At 41.2% G+C, this 16,801-nt stretch overlaps 1 protein-coding gene across 10 annotated transcripts in view; it reads right to left on the reverse strand.

Moving 5' to 3' along the window:
• The window catches only part of RFFL (ring finger and FYVE like domain containing E3 ubiquitin protein ligase), a 33,115-nt gene that overhangs the window by 10,209 nt on the left and 6,105 nt on the right, over nucleotides 1-16,801 (reverse strand). For 5 of the 10 annotated variants that reach the window (XM_075113447.1, XM_075113444.1, XM_075113443.1 and 2 more), the window contains one exon: nucleotides 2,875-3,065. In XM_075113447.1, the coding sequence (XP_074969548.1) occupies nucleotides 2,875-3,060 (186 nt within the window). In that variant the 5' untranslated portion in view covers nucleotides 3,061-3,065. Of the gene's footprint in view, nucleotides 1-2,874; nucleotides 3,066-3,161; nucleotides 3,419-9,627; nucleotides 9,646-16,452; nucleotides 16,545-16,801 lie in introns of those variants that run through there. The other 5 variants (XM_075113450.1, XM_075113440.1, XM_075113441.1 and 2 more) reach the window with 3 other exon arrangements.

The following is a 16,801-nucleotide window of genomic DNA, read 5'->3' on the forward strand; positions in this document are numbered from 1 at the left end:
CCTGTCACTAAAAGGTCAGACCACTCCTGAATGCTGCTTACGAACTGGCAGCACAATCACAGGATGGTCAAACAGAAGTGAAATACTTTAAATCAGAAGCTTGTCCAGAATGGAAGCTGTTCCTGGTTGTTTGCTCTAACAGCAAAGTCTCCCAGAGATACCAGGATGGGGCTTTGATACACTTGGCTCTTCCCTGTATGCAGGATAAAATGAAGAAATACCAACATTCAAGCTTTCACTACAGCTACTGTTGTTCGGAGTTGGTTTTTTTCATCTTACACTCTCGCTTGCCAGGAGCTTTTTCTGTAAGTATGCAAAGAAAAGCATCTTCCTGAAAATGTCAGCCAATTTAAGGCACCAAAATCACAAGAGGGGGGTGGAAGGAATAACAATCTGACCCATCCACCAAGAATGCCTGCCACAGCTTTCTATTGGCAGAGAAGGAAACGAAAAATGCTGGTTTTAAATTTAAAAGATTTTGTGGAATCAGTTTGCTACAGAAAACCAAGATCAAAAAAGTCATCTAAGAGAAGGAAAACACCAAAAATCTCAGAGATTTCTGCTACCATGATTAAGTTTCACATCCTTCAAAGATGCTCCAACAGTTAAAAGCATCTTATAAATATATGCTCCATTCAAACCTTCCCTTACCCTAATCCTGTGAGTAGGTGCAATCTTATATGAAAGTTAAAATACAGTTATGATAAAAGTACCTAAGGTACCATCATATCATCGTTCTGCTTTTGTTTTGTGGGGTGGTGGGGGTGGTGTTATCGGTTGGTTGGGTTTTTTTGAAATCAGTCTAGGTTATCTCATGGTCAGTGTGGAAGGAATTAATTTTTACCTGTTGTACTTCAGTGTAAACATTAACTGGATGCTAGAGTTCAAAGGTACTGCCTCTCTTGGGACAAAACGCAGAGGTTTTGGTGCTCTCATTGCAGCCAAGTGAGATTTCATACACTTCTTGGTCCATATCAACAGAATTAAAGAATTAACATGGCTTACAAACATGTCAGTGTTTTACAAGTTATGTACTCAGTTCCTTTTCTCAAATTCTCTTCTGGAGACCGAGACCAAGGGCTGCTGGATGTTCTAGCAGACCTTCCTGCAGGTGATGCAGCTTTGCCACCTGCAGCCATCTAGCTCAAGTCAGTCCCAGTGATTACTGCTCAGTAGTTGTGGTGGCGGGAGGAGGGCGGAAGGAAGGTTTAGGACCCCCCATCCGCAATACAGAATATAAACCTCAAACTCATTTTCACTGATTGTCTGCACTGAACAGGAGCAGCTGAGACACAAGCACACCTTGTGCTCTGCTGCCCCGGTGACACTGACAGCCAGCTCCAGCAGAAAACCCAGGAAGTCTGCTGGGGGCAGGTGCGTCTTAAACTGCTTGAGCAGACCCTCTACAACATGCACACCAGCGCTTTACCCAGCCCCAATCAGTCAGTGTGCTGTCGCTGTCTGGAGCCGCACTGATGGCTCTTACACCAGAGACTGCTGTAAAAACAGTTTATAGTAGAACATATGTTTTAGAAGATACCAGGAAAAATGGGACCATGGTTTAGCACTGCTACTGTTATTATCCATACTTAACTGCATGAATTGTTTTCATTTCAAGAGCTGAAATATCTACATCCACTCTCTGCCACTACGCAGAAGAATAAGCACTGAATTCAGAATTATTCTTTCCACAAGTGTTTGCAAAGATACATCACATTAACGAGGACAATGCTAAAGACAACACTGTGCTGAGTCATATGGAGTGACTGCGCCATTCTCACCTGACCCAGAATCTGCCTACTGTCAGAAAAAGTCTAAGCATACTTACGTACCCAAAATACTTTAATATATATATATATATCCAACCCCCAAAATATATTACCAAAATTTAAATTTGTAGTGATTTCTGGAGCAGTAACACTTCTCTGTGCAAATATGCATAAACATCCCTGTTCTGAGTAGAAAGCAACAGCTCTGCCAAGCAACCACCTCTCTGGTATCTGCCAGCATGCATGAATAAAAAGCTTCAGGAAAGACTAATTTATTATTTCCCCATCTAATCTAAAAGGGCTGTGGCCAAAATTCTCTGCAATTTTTAAGTTCTCACATTATTAAGTTCAGCATCATGCTATACGTAAGACAATTCGTAAGCCACAGAGTTTGGACTCTGAACAACTTTCCTTACCAAAACATTTTTCAAGCAGCATTATAGAAACCACCATGCCCAAATAATGTCCCAGACAGGGTTTGCCATTTAACTAAAAACCTTGTGGCAACAATTAGTTTGGCATCTATGCGGTCACAAATGAAGTTTACAAGCAAGATAAAATGGCTTAGGTGTTCTATTTTTTGGCACTGAGCTTCAGCAATTTAACACACACCCTTAATAAACTTATATGGCTTTTCCATCGGAGCAACAATCATTTGGAAAAGAGATGTGTAGATCTTCCTTTACTGAGAGCACAAGCAGATTACTAAACTTCTTGCCACAGCTTTTTTTTTTTTTTTAAAGGGCATTAGCATTTTAAAATAACAAATTTGAAAACTCATGTTCAAGTTAATGCTCCTTTAAATGACTATAAGCAGCTTGGCTGCCTTCTTGCAGTGCCTGCGAAAGCCAAGTCTAGTGAAGGTTAACTACCACATTTCCAGTCATCTTTAACTACGTCCGCTAATTGCGAACGAATGACTAAAGACACAGAAGCAAATGCAAGCTGTCTTTTCCCATATGGTATGTCCTCAAATCAAAGGCCTCTAATGCACACCCATTTCTCTTCAAATTGGCTTTTTGTAATCAAATGGAAGTCAGATGGCATATTGCAGTCAAACTGAACGCTCCCCTAAGCAGCGCCAGAGATGATGTTTGCGACTCACCTTCCTCGAGGAGCTGTCGAAGCGCACCCCACAGGCTTTGCAGCTCTGTTCAGAAGCCGTGGGAGACGGGTAGGAGCTGTACCCGGGGTTGGAATAGGCTTGGGCTCTGGCTCCCTGCTGCGGCTGCGGCTGCATCTCTTCAGATGAGCCATCCAGACAAAGCCAATTACAACAGCTTGCCCACATAGTAACTGAAAGCGGAAAAGATACACGTTAGAAATGGCACGGGAAGCAATCTGTCAGCTAAAGTGAGAACAAAGCATAAAATGCATATTTAAATTTCCCACCAGCAATTCATTTTTGACAATGTGTTTTTAAGTTTTGCTCTTTCCTCTAGCTTCCAAGCACGTGCGAAAACCACACACACCCAGTCCGGCATGGTATGCCTTTGGTGAGAAAGGACAAATAAAGTTCAGGATATTTATTACTGGAATTCCTTAGAGTTAAGAGATTAGAGCAAAGATAAGGTAAGCTTTATGTTCCAGTTGGGTGTACGAGACTCTCTGATCACGTTTGCTCTAACAGACTGTCTCTATTCCATGTAAGCCGTAACACACAGACTTTGGGTTTTTGTGCATTGGGAAAAGCAAACAGAAGCTCAAGTTATGTCTCATACATTATTTAAATAAAATCAGCAGCAAGATCAGGGATGACTATTCTTTGTTTTTATTCTAAATCCCTCTAGAGATTTACAGCTACAAATCTAAACAGACAAAATAAAAGACAAGGACAGCGGAGCCACTGATTTAACCTATGCCAGTTCTCAACTGAATTTGCAGCATTACAAGGCTAAATCATCACACAGCAAGTAAACGTCAGTAACTTACGAAAAATCAAACATTAGCTTCCAGTAACTTACTTGGGAGAACAATTGCATCTGAGACACATAATTGCTTGTTTATTTTTTTTGCAAGCCAATTAATTTTATATCTACAAACACACTCTTACCTAAAATCTTATCAGTCCAGTGCAAAATGCACAGTTTGGGAGTCTAAGACCACCCATGCAGAAGGATTCCAGAAACACACTGCTATAAACTTGCTTTTGGGAGTTTACAAAGAAATCTGAATTCATCTGGGCATTCAGTTTCTAGAGCATACACCATGTGTCATCACTTACTGGTAAACAGAATACAAATTGCCTCCTCTGCATTTCTGTATTCACACTGTAGTTCCTGGACTGTGTTTCTTTTATGACTTAAAAATCAGGCCCATCACCAATAGTGTTGGACTGCTCAATTTCATAAACTTCGGGAAATAATAAGACATCTCTCAGTTCTACAGCCAATTCCTTTGTTTCGCCTCAGTAAGTATTGCCACTGTAAAACTCCAGATTCCCAAGGGAAGGAGGCTGGTGCGAGTCCTAAAAGTTATTTAGCATAATATACTAACAGTGTTCAGTTTAATTTAAGATGTGTTAAGTCTTTTGGGTTGATGTACTTGAATCAGGAAGCTTTTGCAGCTTGGTGCTGTTCCAGTATCTGTAGCTTTAGTGGCATCTTTCATCTTTTCAAAATCTAGCTGAATTTGGCTCGTCAAAGTTACCGCTGTCACTGCAGTGGACATATGCCTTTCAAAATCCACAATGGTGAGCTTACCAATGAACTCTACCCTGCAGGCTCAGCAGATTATCATGTTTAAGTGAAAAATCTACAGATTCACGACAGAAACAATTCTTAGTGTAACTGATGTGCACAATGCTGTAGTGTAAATTGCAAATAGGTCTCTAATAAAAGAACAGTAACCGACAGAAAGGAGCCCCAGCTGGTTGCTGGAAGGACTGCGGTGACCAAAGGCATGGCAGAGACACACAGGGCGCAAGACTATTACTGCAGATACTTGTGATAGCAAAGCCATCAAATGCTGATTCTACCAAATGCTGAAAATCACAATGCTAAAAATCACAATGCTAAAGCGGCATCAGTGTGTTCTCCATTCCCTACAAACCTCTCACTGAGTGCTGACATAAAATTGTGGAGGTGCCTTGACCATCCTCCTCCCACATCATTTGGAGCTGTTCTCAGAGCAAGCAAGCTGCCATGCCTCCCCAGCAGCCTCAAACAGCAAACTACCTCAGGCAGGAACATGTGTGTTCTGCACAGAAATCACTTGGGATAGTCACCATGCAGCAAAATGAGATCCTACAGGCCACCAACAGCTTTGATTCCTGTTACATCCCCGTGTACAAAACCTGGTGTCAGAAAATAATATGCTTGAACACAGTTATTATTTATAAGCATAAACAAGAATAAATGAAAAACAGTGCGAGTTCTTACTGACACACAGGGATCTGAAGCCTGAAAACATTAATGGCATAACTGCAGTGTCTTAGCCTAATGATTAGTTTCACATGCCAAGGCACTCATCCCATATAAGCAGGGGTAATTATCACTCAATAAATACATGGAGAGAAGCATTCCACAAACAGAAATAACATATCATGCACTCGTATTAGTTCTGCACTGCAATCAAAACACATACTTTAGATATCATACATAAAAGGAACAATAACTCCTTCTTCCTGCACGTTAATTTTCAAGCTATTGGTCCCACTCCAAAGTTAACACATCCTTTCTATTGCAAAAATACAGATTTTCTGTTCTGAACTATGCTGTTTGGAGGTTTAATTTGTTCCTAGGAATTGCAAATCTAAACACCACAAAAGCTGCACAAACGAGTATTCACAACCTCCACAGCAGCGGAAAAACTGCGTCTATAGTCAAGTTTCCTTCCTGATTCAAGGACCCCTGCAAACTGAAGGCCACCCACAGCTGGGCTACTGCCTGCCCCAAAAACATTGTTTTCCAAAAAAAGAATTAAAAAAATAAAAAGACAGCCCACTAGTTCACTCTGGAACATTGCAACATGTCCAGCATTGGGAAGAAAAACACAAGGGAGCGCAGAAACCGAGATAAAATAAGGCAGAACTCAGCATTCAGCTGGAGCTGTAGTTTTGTGTAATTGCCAGGAAATGAAAAGGTTGACAAAAGGCTCGGATGTTGCTTTAGAAGAACCTTAATCCCACTCAACTACAAAAGCAGGGAAGGGAAACGTCCATAAACAAACAACTAATCACCACCACCATCCTCTGGGTCTGTAACATTTTTCCAAAGGTATCTCCCATCTTTAAGAGAAAGGAGCACATGGGAACACAACAGCCATTCATACAACTCAGGCACACCACTGTACATCAGGTTTTAATTATATAAGGACCTCTATGTGTAGGTGTAAGTTTAAGTTAGGGTTTGTCTACATGCAGCATTTACATTGACAAAGATGCTTCACTGAAAACCGCCTTGTGCTGATGGTAGATAGCCACACAGAAACGGACAGCCCTCCCTTCGCTATCGGCATTTCAGGGAGCTGGTGGGTTCCTGCCGCACACGTGGTCTGCACTGAAAGCAGGTGTCCGACGATTCTTTTGCACCACTACCCAGCTCTTTCCCAAAGCAGGATTCTCCTTCAGTCACACTGAGAGGTACGTCTTTCATCCAGATTATCCCAGAGATGCCAGCCAGCAACCATCACCTCTCAAGACAGCGTACAGGTCAGGGACAGCACCCAGACGATGCCGGATCCTGCTCCAGCTGCAGCACAGACCGCTCCAAGTGCAAGAAAAGGAGCTCTCAAACATTTCCACTGCTGCCCATACAGTGGCCATCACGCTCTGCATCTCAGTCAACACTGACCCAACTAATTTTGTAGATATCTGCTACCATTTCCAAATCCCCAGGAGAACACAATGGCTGAAAAACAAGAATTGCACCGTCGATACCTGGAACATGCAGTAGATGCTACACAGGAGCTTAAAATGGTGCCTCGAGTTAGGCGAAGCTTTGCTAACTGGCAGCTATGCTACCAAGCAGATATGACTGAGGCTTAAGATGCTAAAACATCTCAGTACCTGCCTACAGCTGCACTCCAACAAGAAGAAATGCAGGTAAGATTCAGCAACTGCTTCAAGAGGGATTCCTCCTTTGCTCTGTACAGCATCAGTTTTAGACCTGAGGAAATAAGCACTGCCAGTGGGAGACAACTGGTAGCAGCAAGCAGAATTTCACGGTGAAACTTCAGGACGGCAAACTCCTAGGGATCTCCACAATATTTTCTACAGCCTAATTATTCCCTTCTATATTTTGTTACCCATTTAGAGGAACGTGGTCAGCACCATCCAGAAACTGGTAATTTCCATAAGCAATGCTTTGACGGATGGGCGGTTGGCGCAGATGTGGCAGAGTTTGAGCATCATAACTAGAAAGCACTGTTCTGTGTAAAGCCCGTCAATCTTTTGCAGATCAACAGCTGTTCTGCATGCAAGGAGGTCCCCAGTCACACCAAAGTGCTAAATAAATGCCCAGCCACAAAATTTACCAGCAGAAAGAGCTACTTCTTCGGTGTGCTCCAGGGCTTGGTAAACACTTAGTAACCTGACTAGTATTAACATGTCAGTTTGGAAAAGTTAACAGCACCATAGATTTCAGGAATTGTCAAGCAACTTCTTGAATAAAAGATGTTGACTTACTGGCATGACTAATGTTACAGGCATTACCCATATCAGCAGTCCTCATTATTCTTGGACACGATGCTCCAATGGGAGCCACAGGAAAATGTTTTAACTATACAGCTGAGCGCATTTTGGGGGAACTGACACCCATATGGCAGGCACTCAACAGATGGCTTCCGGCAGCCAACAAGTACCTGCCCTACCTCCTAACTGCATGTTGTGCTTGGAGCACCTGCAAGGGCGAGGCAAGAAGGAGCTTCACCAAGGGTGGAGATGCAAGATTAAATGCTCTATCCTGGCCCTGCAAACACATCCACCACATGGCAATCATCATGCTGTATCTGTTTTTAGGAAGGGGGATTGTTTTATCTTCTTTCTTGAGTTTCTTTAAGGAAAAGACGTAAGAAATCCAATAAATATTGGACGAGGCAGGGAGTTGCTTGCCATGGTCTGTGGGCAAAGCGGTGCTAGCACACTACCACGCCCTGACAGACTGCCAGTATGAAGCTGTGAATGCTGTGATTCCCTTTGCTGATTTTAAACAGAAGAGTGAAATTCATTTCACCACCTGTTCATTAACATGTTCTATACATCACCATGAGTTTTGTATAAATTTGCAAGCATGATTTAATTCTGAAGGAAATGCCAGTGATGTCAAAGTTTTCCTCCCATACACTGTTGAAGATTGTATCCATAATGCAAGCCTGGATTTTTAATTCCACCTTCATTAAAAACTGAAGTTTGAACACAGGTTCTCACTATATATGCAATATTCATGCCATAACCTTGCTGGCTGGAGTATCAGGGATCACTGTTTATATACTGTTTATATTAGAGGAAGACTGTTCACCGCAATGAGCTTCTTTTCTATTAGCTCCCTGGACCATCATAATCCTCTTTCCATCTCATTCATCGGAGGCCATTCTCCTTGGCTACCTTCTTACTACCTTTCAGAACCCCCTACGATCCCAAACTCGTTTCCTGTTCCTCAGCAGTTTCCAGGAGATTAACTGCAGAGTGTCTCAGTCTTCTCTCTCCACCTTCGCCTCCTCTTTGCCAAACACCAGGTAACTGCCAAACTGCAGAATCCAGTAAAGACTCTGTGCTTCACCTACAGATGCTATACATCACCACATATCCCACCTGTTATCCATCATGTGGCCTCTACAACAGCAAAACCACATTCACTGGCAAGACACCACTTTCAAGGCAACACACCAAGGCTGGGATTAATGTTATTCACAGAAGCAGGAGTTTCTGCCATTTCTAGTAGCTTCAAGATCACTGAAATCTGTTCAGGAAGCTAGAACAGGGCAGTGTGGCTTTAAAATACCAGTGTCTTGCTAAAGCACATTTAAAGTTATTATTTTTGCATTATTACTCCATGCTGTAGCCCCTGCAAAATTAATCAGATCCCACTTTCATGAATGCTGTTTTACAGTGATTTTAGTATTTAATGAGTTAACTATCTTGGTGTTTCATTATTAGCATTGCATAGTTGCTCATTTTCACAATTTACTTTTTTTGCCTTCAGTAAACCTGCACTGATACGGCATGCCTTGCTAAAATAGTTTCACTAATAGCCTACCATTTACAAACTGAATTCACAGCTTGCTTGGTCAAAAATTAGTATTTACTTGATAATAGAGCTATAGAATAATCTGCTCAAGTGACATTTATGCATTAAATATTTTTATCAGCCTGTGTCACAGGCACAGACCTGAATTATCATAAATGGGAGCAACCATATGTTGGGACATGTGGAAGAGTCAGCAAATTATTATCCACTATTAGTCATTCAGAGGAGGCACAAGGGAAGGAGGCAGGTTGCATGACATTTGCAGAGGTGGTGTCTTAACCAGTACAAAGCATAAGAAAATGAAGGGTGGGGACCAGCCCCGGCTATCGCAAAGCATGTAAATCTAATTCGCTATATACAATGACTGGTTTGAACACATTAGAGTTTCACCTAGGGATAGAAAAAAAAAATATATTTGTGAGTAAAGGTACTAGTCCCCATGTGCCTAAAGTGACAACATGCACAACTTGCAAAGATACATAAGTAAATATCAGTACAGCTAGAAACATGGGTGTTCAGAGGGAAGAGAGACTGAAATTTTGGTATGGAGGGAAGAGATGTTTGTCCAGTTTGTTCTGTGCCTTCAAAATGTCTGAAGACACTTCACATCCCTAGTCATCCAAGTATGCAACACCAATAATCTTTGCAAAGACAAATACAGGATCACTCACCAGTCTGATCAGCAACTTTGTCAGTCTAAAATTTTTCAGGTGAGAAACCAGCTAGCTACAAAGGCAGAGGACAGAGCATTTGGGTCAAGCTGCGCTGAGCATGGTCAGAACTGGGCATCCAGGTTACCTTCTGTGATGCCTTGGACAGGCTTCTGTGCATCCGAGAGTGCCTATGCTGTTGGGCACATCAGGGCTAGCAGTTGCACTTGAACAAGATCTGCATGCTCACATCACTGGCTGCTTTCGACAGAGCAGGCTGATGCTGGCAACCCATGCCCATACACTGTCTAGACTTTCCCGGTTGGATGTGGACAGTGCACAGCTGGTAGTTCAGCTTGTGCCTCCTGGTAATCCATCTTCAGACCCTCTTTAATACAGCATGACACAGCTGCATCTGTGCTTCTCCACCTCAGAGGTGCCTTCAAAAGCCTTTTCATGTGGGTGCCAGGTGTCTCAGAAGGCAGGAGATGCAGCACATCCCAACGCGTCCAGCCAGCAGCGTGGCACACAATGGGATTCAACAGCGTGCGTGCTTACTAGGTGCGCTGCTTCTCCGAGCATGCGAACCCAAAGGAAGAGAATTTGGCTGTGCACCAGCATTTTAATCAAGGAAGTGACACCCATTTACCACCGAGCAGAACATAAACAGCGCAGCCCGTTGGGGCAGGGTGCAAAGCAGCGCAGGAAAAAGCTGGAACGGGGCCACAGTGGTTCAGCAGAGAGACAGCCACACACAACTGCAATGAAATGCTATCACCTTAAACTATTGCTGATTCCGAGAAGTACCAAGGTAACTTCCTAGTTATATGGTACAGAGCAACCGTCACACAGACAAATATCCTTTTATACTCTTATAACCTGGTTTACAGGGGAGTGAATTGTTTGCAAGGTAAGCCCTTAGAAAATTTGCTTAGAAGAGGAAAATTAAGAATTAGAGTTCTCAAATATATGAAAAAAACCACAGTGGCCATTCTAAGAACATTTTGCAGCTTTATCAGTGTTTATAAGCATGCTACATGACAAGTAATTTGCAATCTTACTCTCAGCAACACTTGCTGATGTTGCTTGCTGGAAGATTTACAGATCCTCAGGGAAATTGCCTTTACCCATCAGCAAATCCCACCGATACTGTCAGAAGCACAGAGGATCTAAGCTTCAAGCACCTCTTTGAAATTGGAGAGCTGCAATTTTTATTTTAAAATTGAGAAAATGGTTTTAGAAAGCTGTGTGATTTATAAAGCATTACACAGGAAGCTAATTCCAAAGGCAGAAACAGAAACCCTCTCACTTGACTCCCAGCCTTGCACCCGAATTGCAAACTCAACACTCGCCCATGTTCCCTCTCCTCTGTAGAACAAGTAAAACCAAACTATTTTCCCCAATTTTAACATCAGATGCCTGGAAATCCTGTTCTGTTTTAAAAAGATCTGGGTACCTGGGGTGTGTATTACTTCAATATAAACAGTTTATTTTGACCCAAAATTGCATTTTATGTGTTGAAAAATATTTAGATAAAAAGTTCTTCTTGCTATTAACTGTAATTAGGTCTCTAGACATCTGCCAGGATGGAAATTCAACAACAGCCTTTTTCCTTTGCAAATCAGTGAAATTATTTCAGCAAGTTAACACAAAACAAAGTGATTAATGCAATCGTGGGCCTAGTTTTAGAAAAGTATTTCTCTTACCCAGCCTATCTTAATTCCTTAGTCCCACACCTCTTCCCAAGCAACGTCCTTTGACTTCAAATAGACTATCTCCCTTCCACTCTGCTATGCTGAAAAACAATTTTAAAAATCCCACGCACTCTTTCACACTAGTATGGTGTCCATCAGCAAGACAAAATTAAGTCAGCTGTAACATACAACATGAACCAAGCCAGAAAGAAAAGAAAGAAAACTTTGAAGAAGATTACAGACTACTCCATTTCATTACCATTCCCTCCTAGCCTCCCGCATGGGTGTACACATGTCTTTATCCCTTGTCCCACACACAGAAGTGGCAAAGTGGAAGCTCTCTGTCAAAACTTCAGCAACGAGCAGTCCAGGAATCCTAGACCATCCCATACCATTTCAATCAGTCCCTTTCATTACAGGGAAAAAGGTCAATGCTGGCTCAGGCTCTGAATTTTTTAATTTTTTTCTTTGTTCATACACATCATCACAAGTCTTCCTTGGATTTAGTTTCAGCCAGCTGTTTTTTTTTCCCCAAGCAGAGGGTAGCTGCTAAAATTGTAATTGCAATATGTAGCAATAAAACGCTAAATGAAAACATGAACATTTAAATAACTGTGTACCTTCCTCAACCAGCTCTATTCAAGGGAGGTAATCATTCCATGCTCTCCAGACTTCATCTCAAATCCCACCTTGACCCCTCTGCTATGACAGCCATGCAGCAATAGCTGGAAAGGTTAGCTGGACCTGTGCCCCCCTGAAAGCCAGAAACAGTCTCCAAAGGCACAACATAAGCTTTTCAGGGAGACGTCCTCCTCATATTCCTACAAATACCTTGCTCTCTTTGCAAATTTTACATTGCCCAGAAGGGAAAGTTACTCAAAGTTTCTGCTGTGCTGCAGAAAACTGGTATGAACTAAATGACTTCAGCATTCAGATATTGCAAAGAAGCAGGAGCAATTCCACAGTTTAAACAGGGACATCAGGGGAACAGCTTTAAATCACCTCAGCTTTCACCATGGAAGAAGGTAACCACTGTTGGATGGCTTCAGTGATACTATTCTGAAAGGTGAGCATGCAGGGAGCTGGACAATCTAGGGGAGGAGAAAGGATGTCAAGTTGTATTTTCATCATACCACTAGAGTTCCCACTTAAGATAAAAAGAGATCAAGCTCCTTCCGTTGAAATCCTTGGCCCAAGAGGCCTACAACGACAGCTGCACGTCCTGTTTCATTGTGACAGGAGGTTTCTCTCCAACTGGATAAACTACAAATTCATAGTTCATCTTTGGAATGAAGCACAAGCATATGGGGGCAGTTGAACAGAGGAGAAAGAGAGGCAGTATCCCAGATACAGCTCCTCCAGCTTATAAAACCCTTACCCACCATCCACAGAGGCAGGGTAGGGACACAGAAAGTAGGAGGTGTCTCACCACAAACTGCAGCGATGTGCACAGAAACTCCCTATCCCACCTGGTATACAAAGATTCAGAGAGATGAAGTACGCTAAAGCAGCTCTTCCCAAAATAGAAGACAGTTTTAAGTAGTCGTAAGTCTTGCAGTGTTGTTCATCCAACAGCTGAGCTTGGGTTGGAGGTGGTGCAGTATCAGCAGTCAGAATTACATTAAATTTGTCTGAAATTGGGATTGCAGTTGGCACTAATGCTCTAAAGGCTCTGTGCTATTTTTCAGGCACCCAGAATCGAGAGCGTTTGCCAATAAGCTATAACACCAGTTGGAAATCCCATAAATTACTGTTCATGCCAAGCTTCATGTTTATTTTTTTTAAACAGTAAATATCTAAATCTTCCACCCCCACCCAAAAGATAACCTCAAAATTCCTTAAATTCCTCACACATCAAGCCTACTCTCCCCCCCCCCTCCTTTTTCAGGACCTTAGCAGAAAATCAAGCTAAACCACATGGAATTCATACATGTGGAAAGTACACGGTCAGGTCGATGAGGCTGCACTAAAATTGCACTCAGAGATTTACGTAGACGGGTAGGCAACCTCTAACCTATTTAACTGTAGTCTGAAAAGAGATCATTGGATTTTGGCTAGACTGTAAAAGATCTGAATGTATATAATTGAAGCACATCATAACAAGCACAAACCACTGCAGACTCATTTCTTAGCTATGCCTATTCCAAATTAATCTCAATTCAAATCCAAACTAGGTGCTGAAATAGAATAAAATGCAACTGCGTATCATCTCCTTCAGTAGACATGTACAAATACCAGCACATACATCACATCTGAAACGGTGTGGAAAGCTCTCTTCTCCCAGGCTGCAAAAATACTTACAAGTTTGTCAGAAACTTGTCAGGAAGGTCCAGGATATTGAATACAGCACCAAAAAGCAACAAACCTGAATACTAGTTTTATTACTGAGACAACAAAAGATATCGGGATAAAAAAGTTTATTTATGGCTTAATTACCTTATCTGTGCATGAGGAAAAATACCCCACCCTCATTTGAAGTAAGTAAAGGTGAAAGTTGGAGAGATACTTTGACGTTGCACTCTTAAAGCATTTCCATGAATATTAATTCTTATTTTTGTGCCAATCTCCCTTTAGAACTGAAGGGTTTGAAATTCAAAATCGCTTCCATGCAGCCCGGGTTAAGAGCCTGAAAACTGAGGGAGAGTTTAGGCCTTACCATCCAGTGTCTGTCAGTAGGAGTAGCATGAACTACTTGTAATGTTCATGGGACAGTTGTGAAAAAGTCCATTTCCAACCATCTACAGTGTGTTTTTCTAGAGCTGAAAGATTCTAAATTGGCTGCTTTACCACTGCCCTTGCTCAATTGCCAGCTTATCCTCTTCCTCCAGCCCCAGACTCTGCAGAACGTTACGGACTAGTAACCCCAAAACAATGCAGACTGAAAACTGGCCTTTATTCAAACTGAAACATCAACCAACCCAACAACCATCTTGTCCTGTATTTTTGGTTACTGAGTTGAAGGGTAACATCCCTAGGAGACTCAGAGACTGAGAGGATACAAGGTAATCAAAGCCTCAAAGGGCCTTTAGGGACCTGCGTCTTCTGGATGCCCTACCTTTGTCGTGAAGGGGAAATTTCCCATATATGGCCCAAGCCGACCAGCAGACTAGGGTCACATTTCAGTTCATGGCTTTTGGCAAGCCCAAGCATTCAGACATCATGAGTCAGTGCTCCAGAAATCATTGGGCTTTGTAAACCAATAAATTTTTTTTTTTTAATTTGCCTTGGGTTTGTTGGGGTTTTTCCCAAGCTTTGCAGCACACAGACATCAACACATTTTAATTTTGCTTCTCTGTCAGTGGGAGAAGCACTTTTTTCCATTCTGGGTTTGTTTGCTTTGTAAAATGACAGACAAGATTTTTGTATTGGACTAAATCCTGGCACTGGGTCATTGAGAGGAAAAAAAACCCAACATACCAACTATCATGGAAGTTGGGAACAGATACTATGCTGTCTTGTACTTTCACAGCCCTTGAACAACAAAGAACACTTATTTTTAAAATAAGACCTCAAAACATCTTCACTTCTGTTCTCGGATCCCAAACAAATAACAATTTATCTGGCATTTCAGCACAAGCAAACATGACTTCTGCTGCTAAGAGGCTCCCTGCGACACAATTTTTTTCCACCAATAACCTGATAACTTCAACATGAACTTTCTTCCATTTTGAGTTCTACATTTCTCAGCTCAGTAGTTTAGCAGAAACTGACCCATTTTTGATTACCCGCACAAAATCACATACCACTTACTCCTATTCAAAAAAAAAAAAACACACCACAAAAAACCCCAACCTGAAGTTCAACAAATTCCACTGGGTAATTACATTCAGATTAGTAATGGGACAAATTATTATGGAACAATTGGGGCTGAGGATTTTTGGTGTAGCTCTGTTACAGACGCGCTGTGCATCTGGGCCTCTTCCATTCTATGTGCCTCAGTTTCCCATACATAAAATACAGATAATACCTCATCAGGAAAAGGAATCAAGTTATTTAATTTCTTCAAAGTAGGACTGTATTCATAATGGAGTTAAATATTTAACATAATATTTAATACAATATAAATAACTATCACAGCTCACAGAAGTAAGGCAATTCTGGGAAGAAACGCTTATAGTGAACAACCTCCTTGCACTTTTGCAGAGCATCCTAACAATTTAACATCAGAACAACACACAAATATTAAAAAAAAAAGGACAAGACGATTTGGTGACCAACTTTGTTTCACACAAGTGCGAAGACAATCCAAGTCCAGTTAGTTTTTTGGTCTCTTTTCCTGGAGTTTGTTTTCACTCTACCAGTTCACAGTGAAAATTATGGTAACATGCAGAATAAAGTATTGCTCAGAAAGTTTGTTTTTACTTAATGGGGCATTTTAACTTAAAAAAAAGTCTCACTGATAAATGTGGCTTTGTCAAATAAAAAAAACAGACATTCCTCGTATTTGAGACAAGAATAGCATCAGAAGGAGGCAGCACACTATCAAATTGCCATTAAGAAAAACATCTAGGATTTTAGATTTCAAATCTTTCGTGGATGTTGTAAAAATTACTTTTTATTTAAAAGTTCAGAAGGTTCAATAAATATTTTTACACTGTTTCCTCCATAATCAAGGATTAAATCTGATCAGTCAAGTATACAGTAGTCAGTAAGAGTTTATATCCTTTTCTTCACATTTTTTTTTATTAGGAGAGTTTTTAGGAAATACTACCACGTATTCCAGATTTAATGTCAAGCTTGCATCTGTTATTCCAGGCAGAGCAAAAAAAAAAAAACTTAGCTTGTGTTATTAAGAGCCACATCCAGAAGTAAGAAAAAAACAAGCCTAGGCCTCCATAGCAATATCTTACCAAGTTACATAGGTTTTGAGCAGAACACTGACGAAAAGACAGGACTCATTCTGAGAACGATCATTTTACTTCACTTAGACAAAGTCAAGCTTTTCATGAGTTAGGCTTGGCTTTGGCCTATATTCTGTTGTATGAAAAGGCTTCATTATATGCAGTTGAACATATTGTTTGAATAGTGTGATACAAATGGCATAACACAGCAAAAGGTGAACAAACTAATATTGTAAAACTGTATTAAAAGTGTTATGTATTATCTCTAAAACGTACACATTTTGAAAATCTTTAAATAAGTTTTCACCCACAGAAGAGTTCAGAGATAGTATCAGCACCACAGCACCACTCATGACTATCAGACACAGCTATCTGCAGGTTTAAGATGTCTCTGAAGGTAGACCTTGGCAGATAAAAAGAAAAACAAAGTACTTGCAGCATTTAAGTGCATTACTTTGCTATATACAAGTAGTCATTTACTGGTGCTTTGAATTCCAACTGCATTCTCTATGCACATTTTGTAGGCATTGCAATTCACTTCTAAAGCTCCAGCAGCAAGCTAAACAACATATTTCAATTATTTTCAGGAATTCCTTACTTCACCCAGAATTACATTCTTGATTTAGTTATTTCGATTGTGATCTGTTTTCAAGTCAGAGA

Source organism: Phalacrocorax aristotelis, chromosome 18 (assembly GCF_949628215.1).
Source record: "Phalacrocorax aristotelis chromosome 18, bGulAri2.1, whole genome shotgun sequence".
Taxonomy (NCBI): Eukaryota; Metazoa; Chordata; class Aves; order Suliformes; family Phalacrocoracidae; genus Phalacrocorax; species Phalacrocorax aristotelis.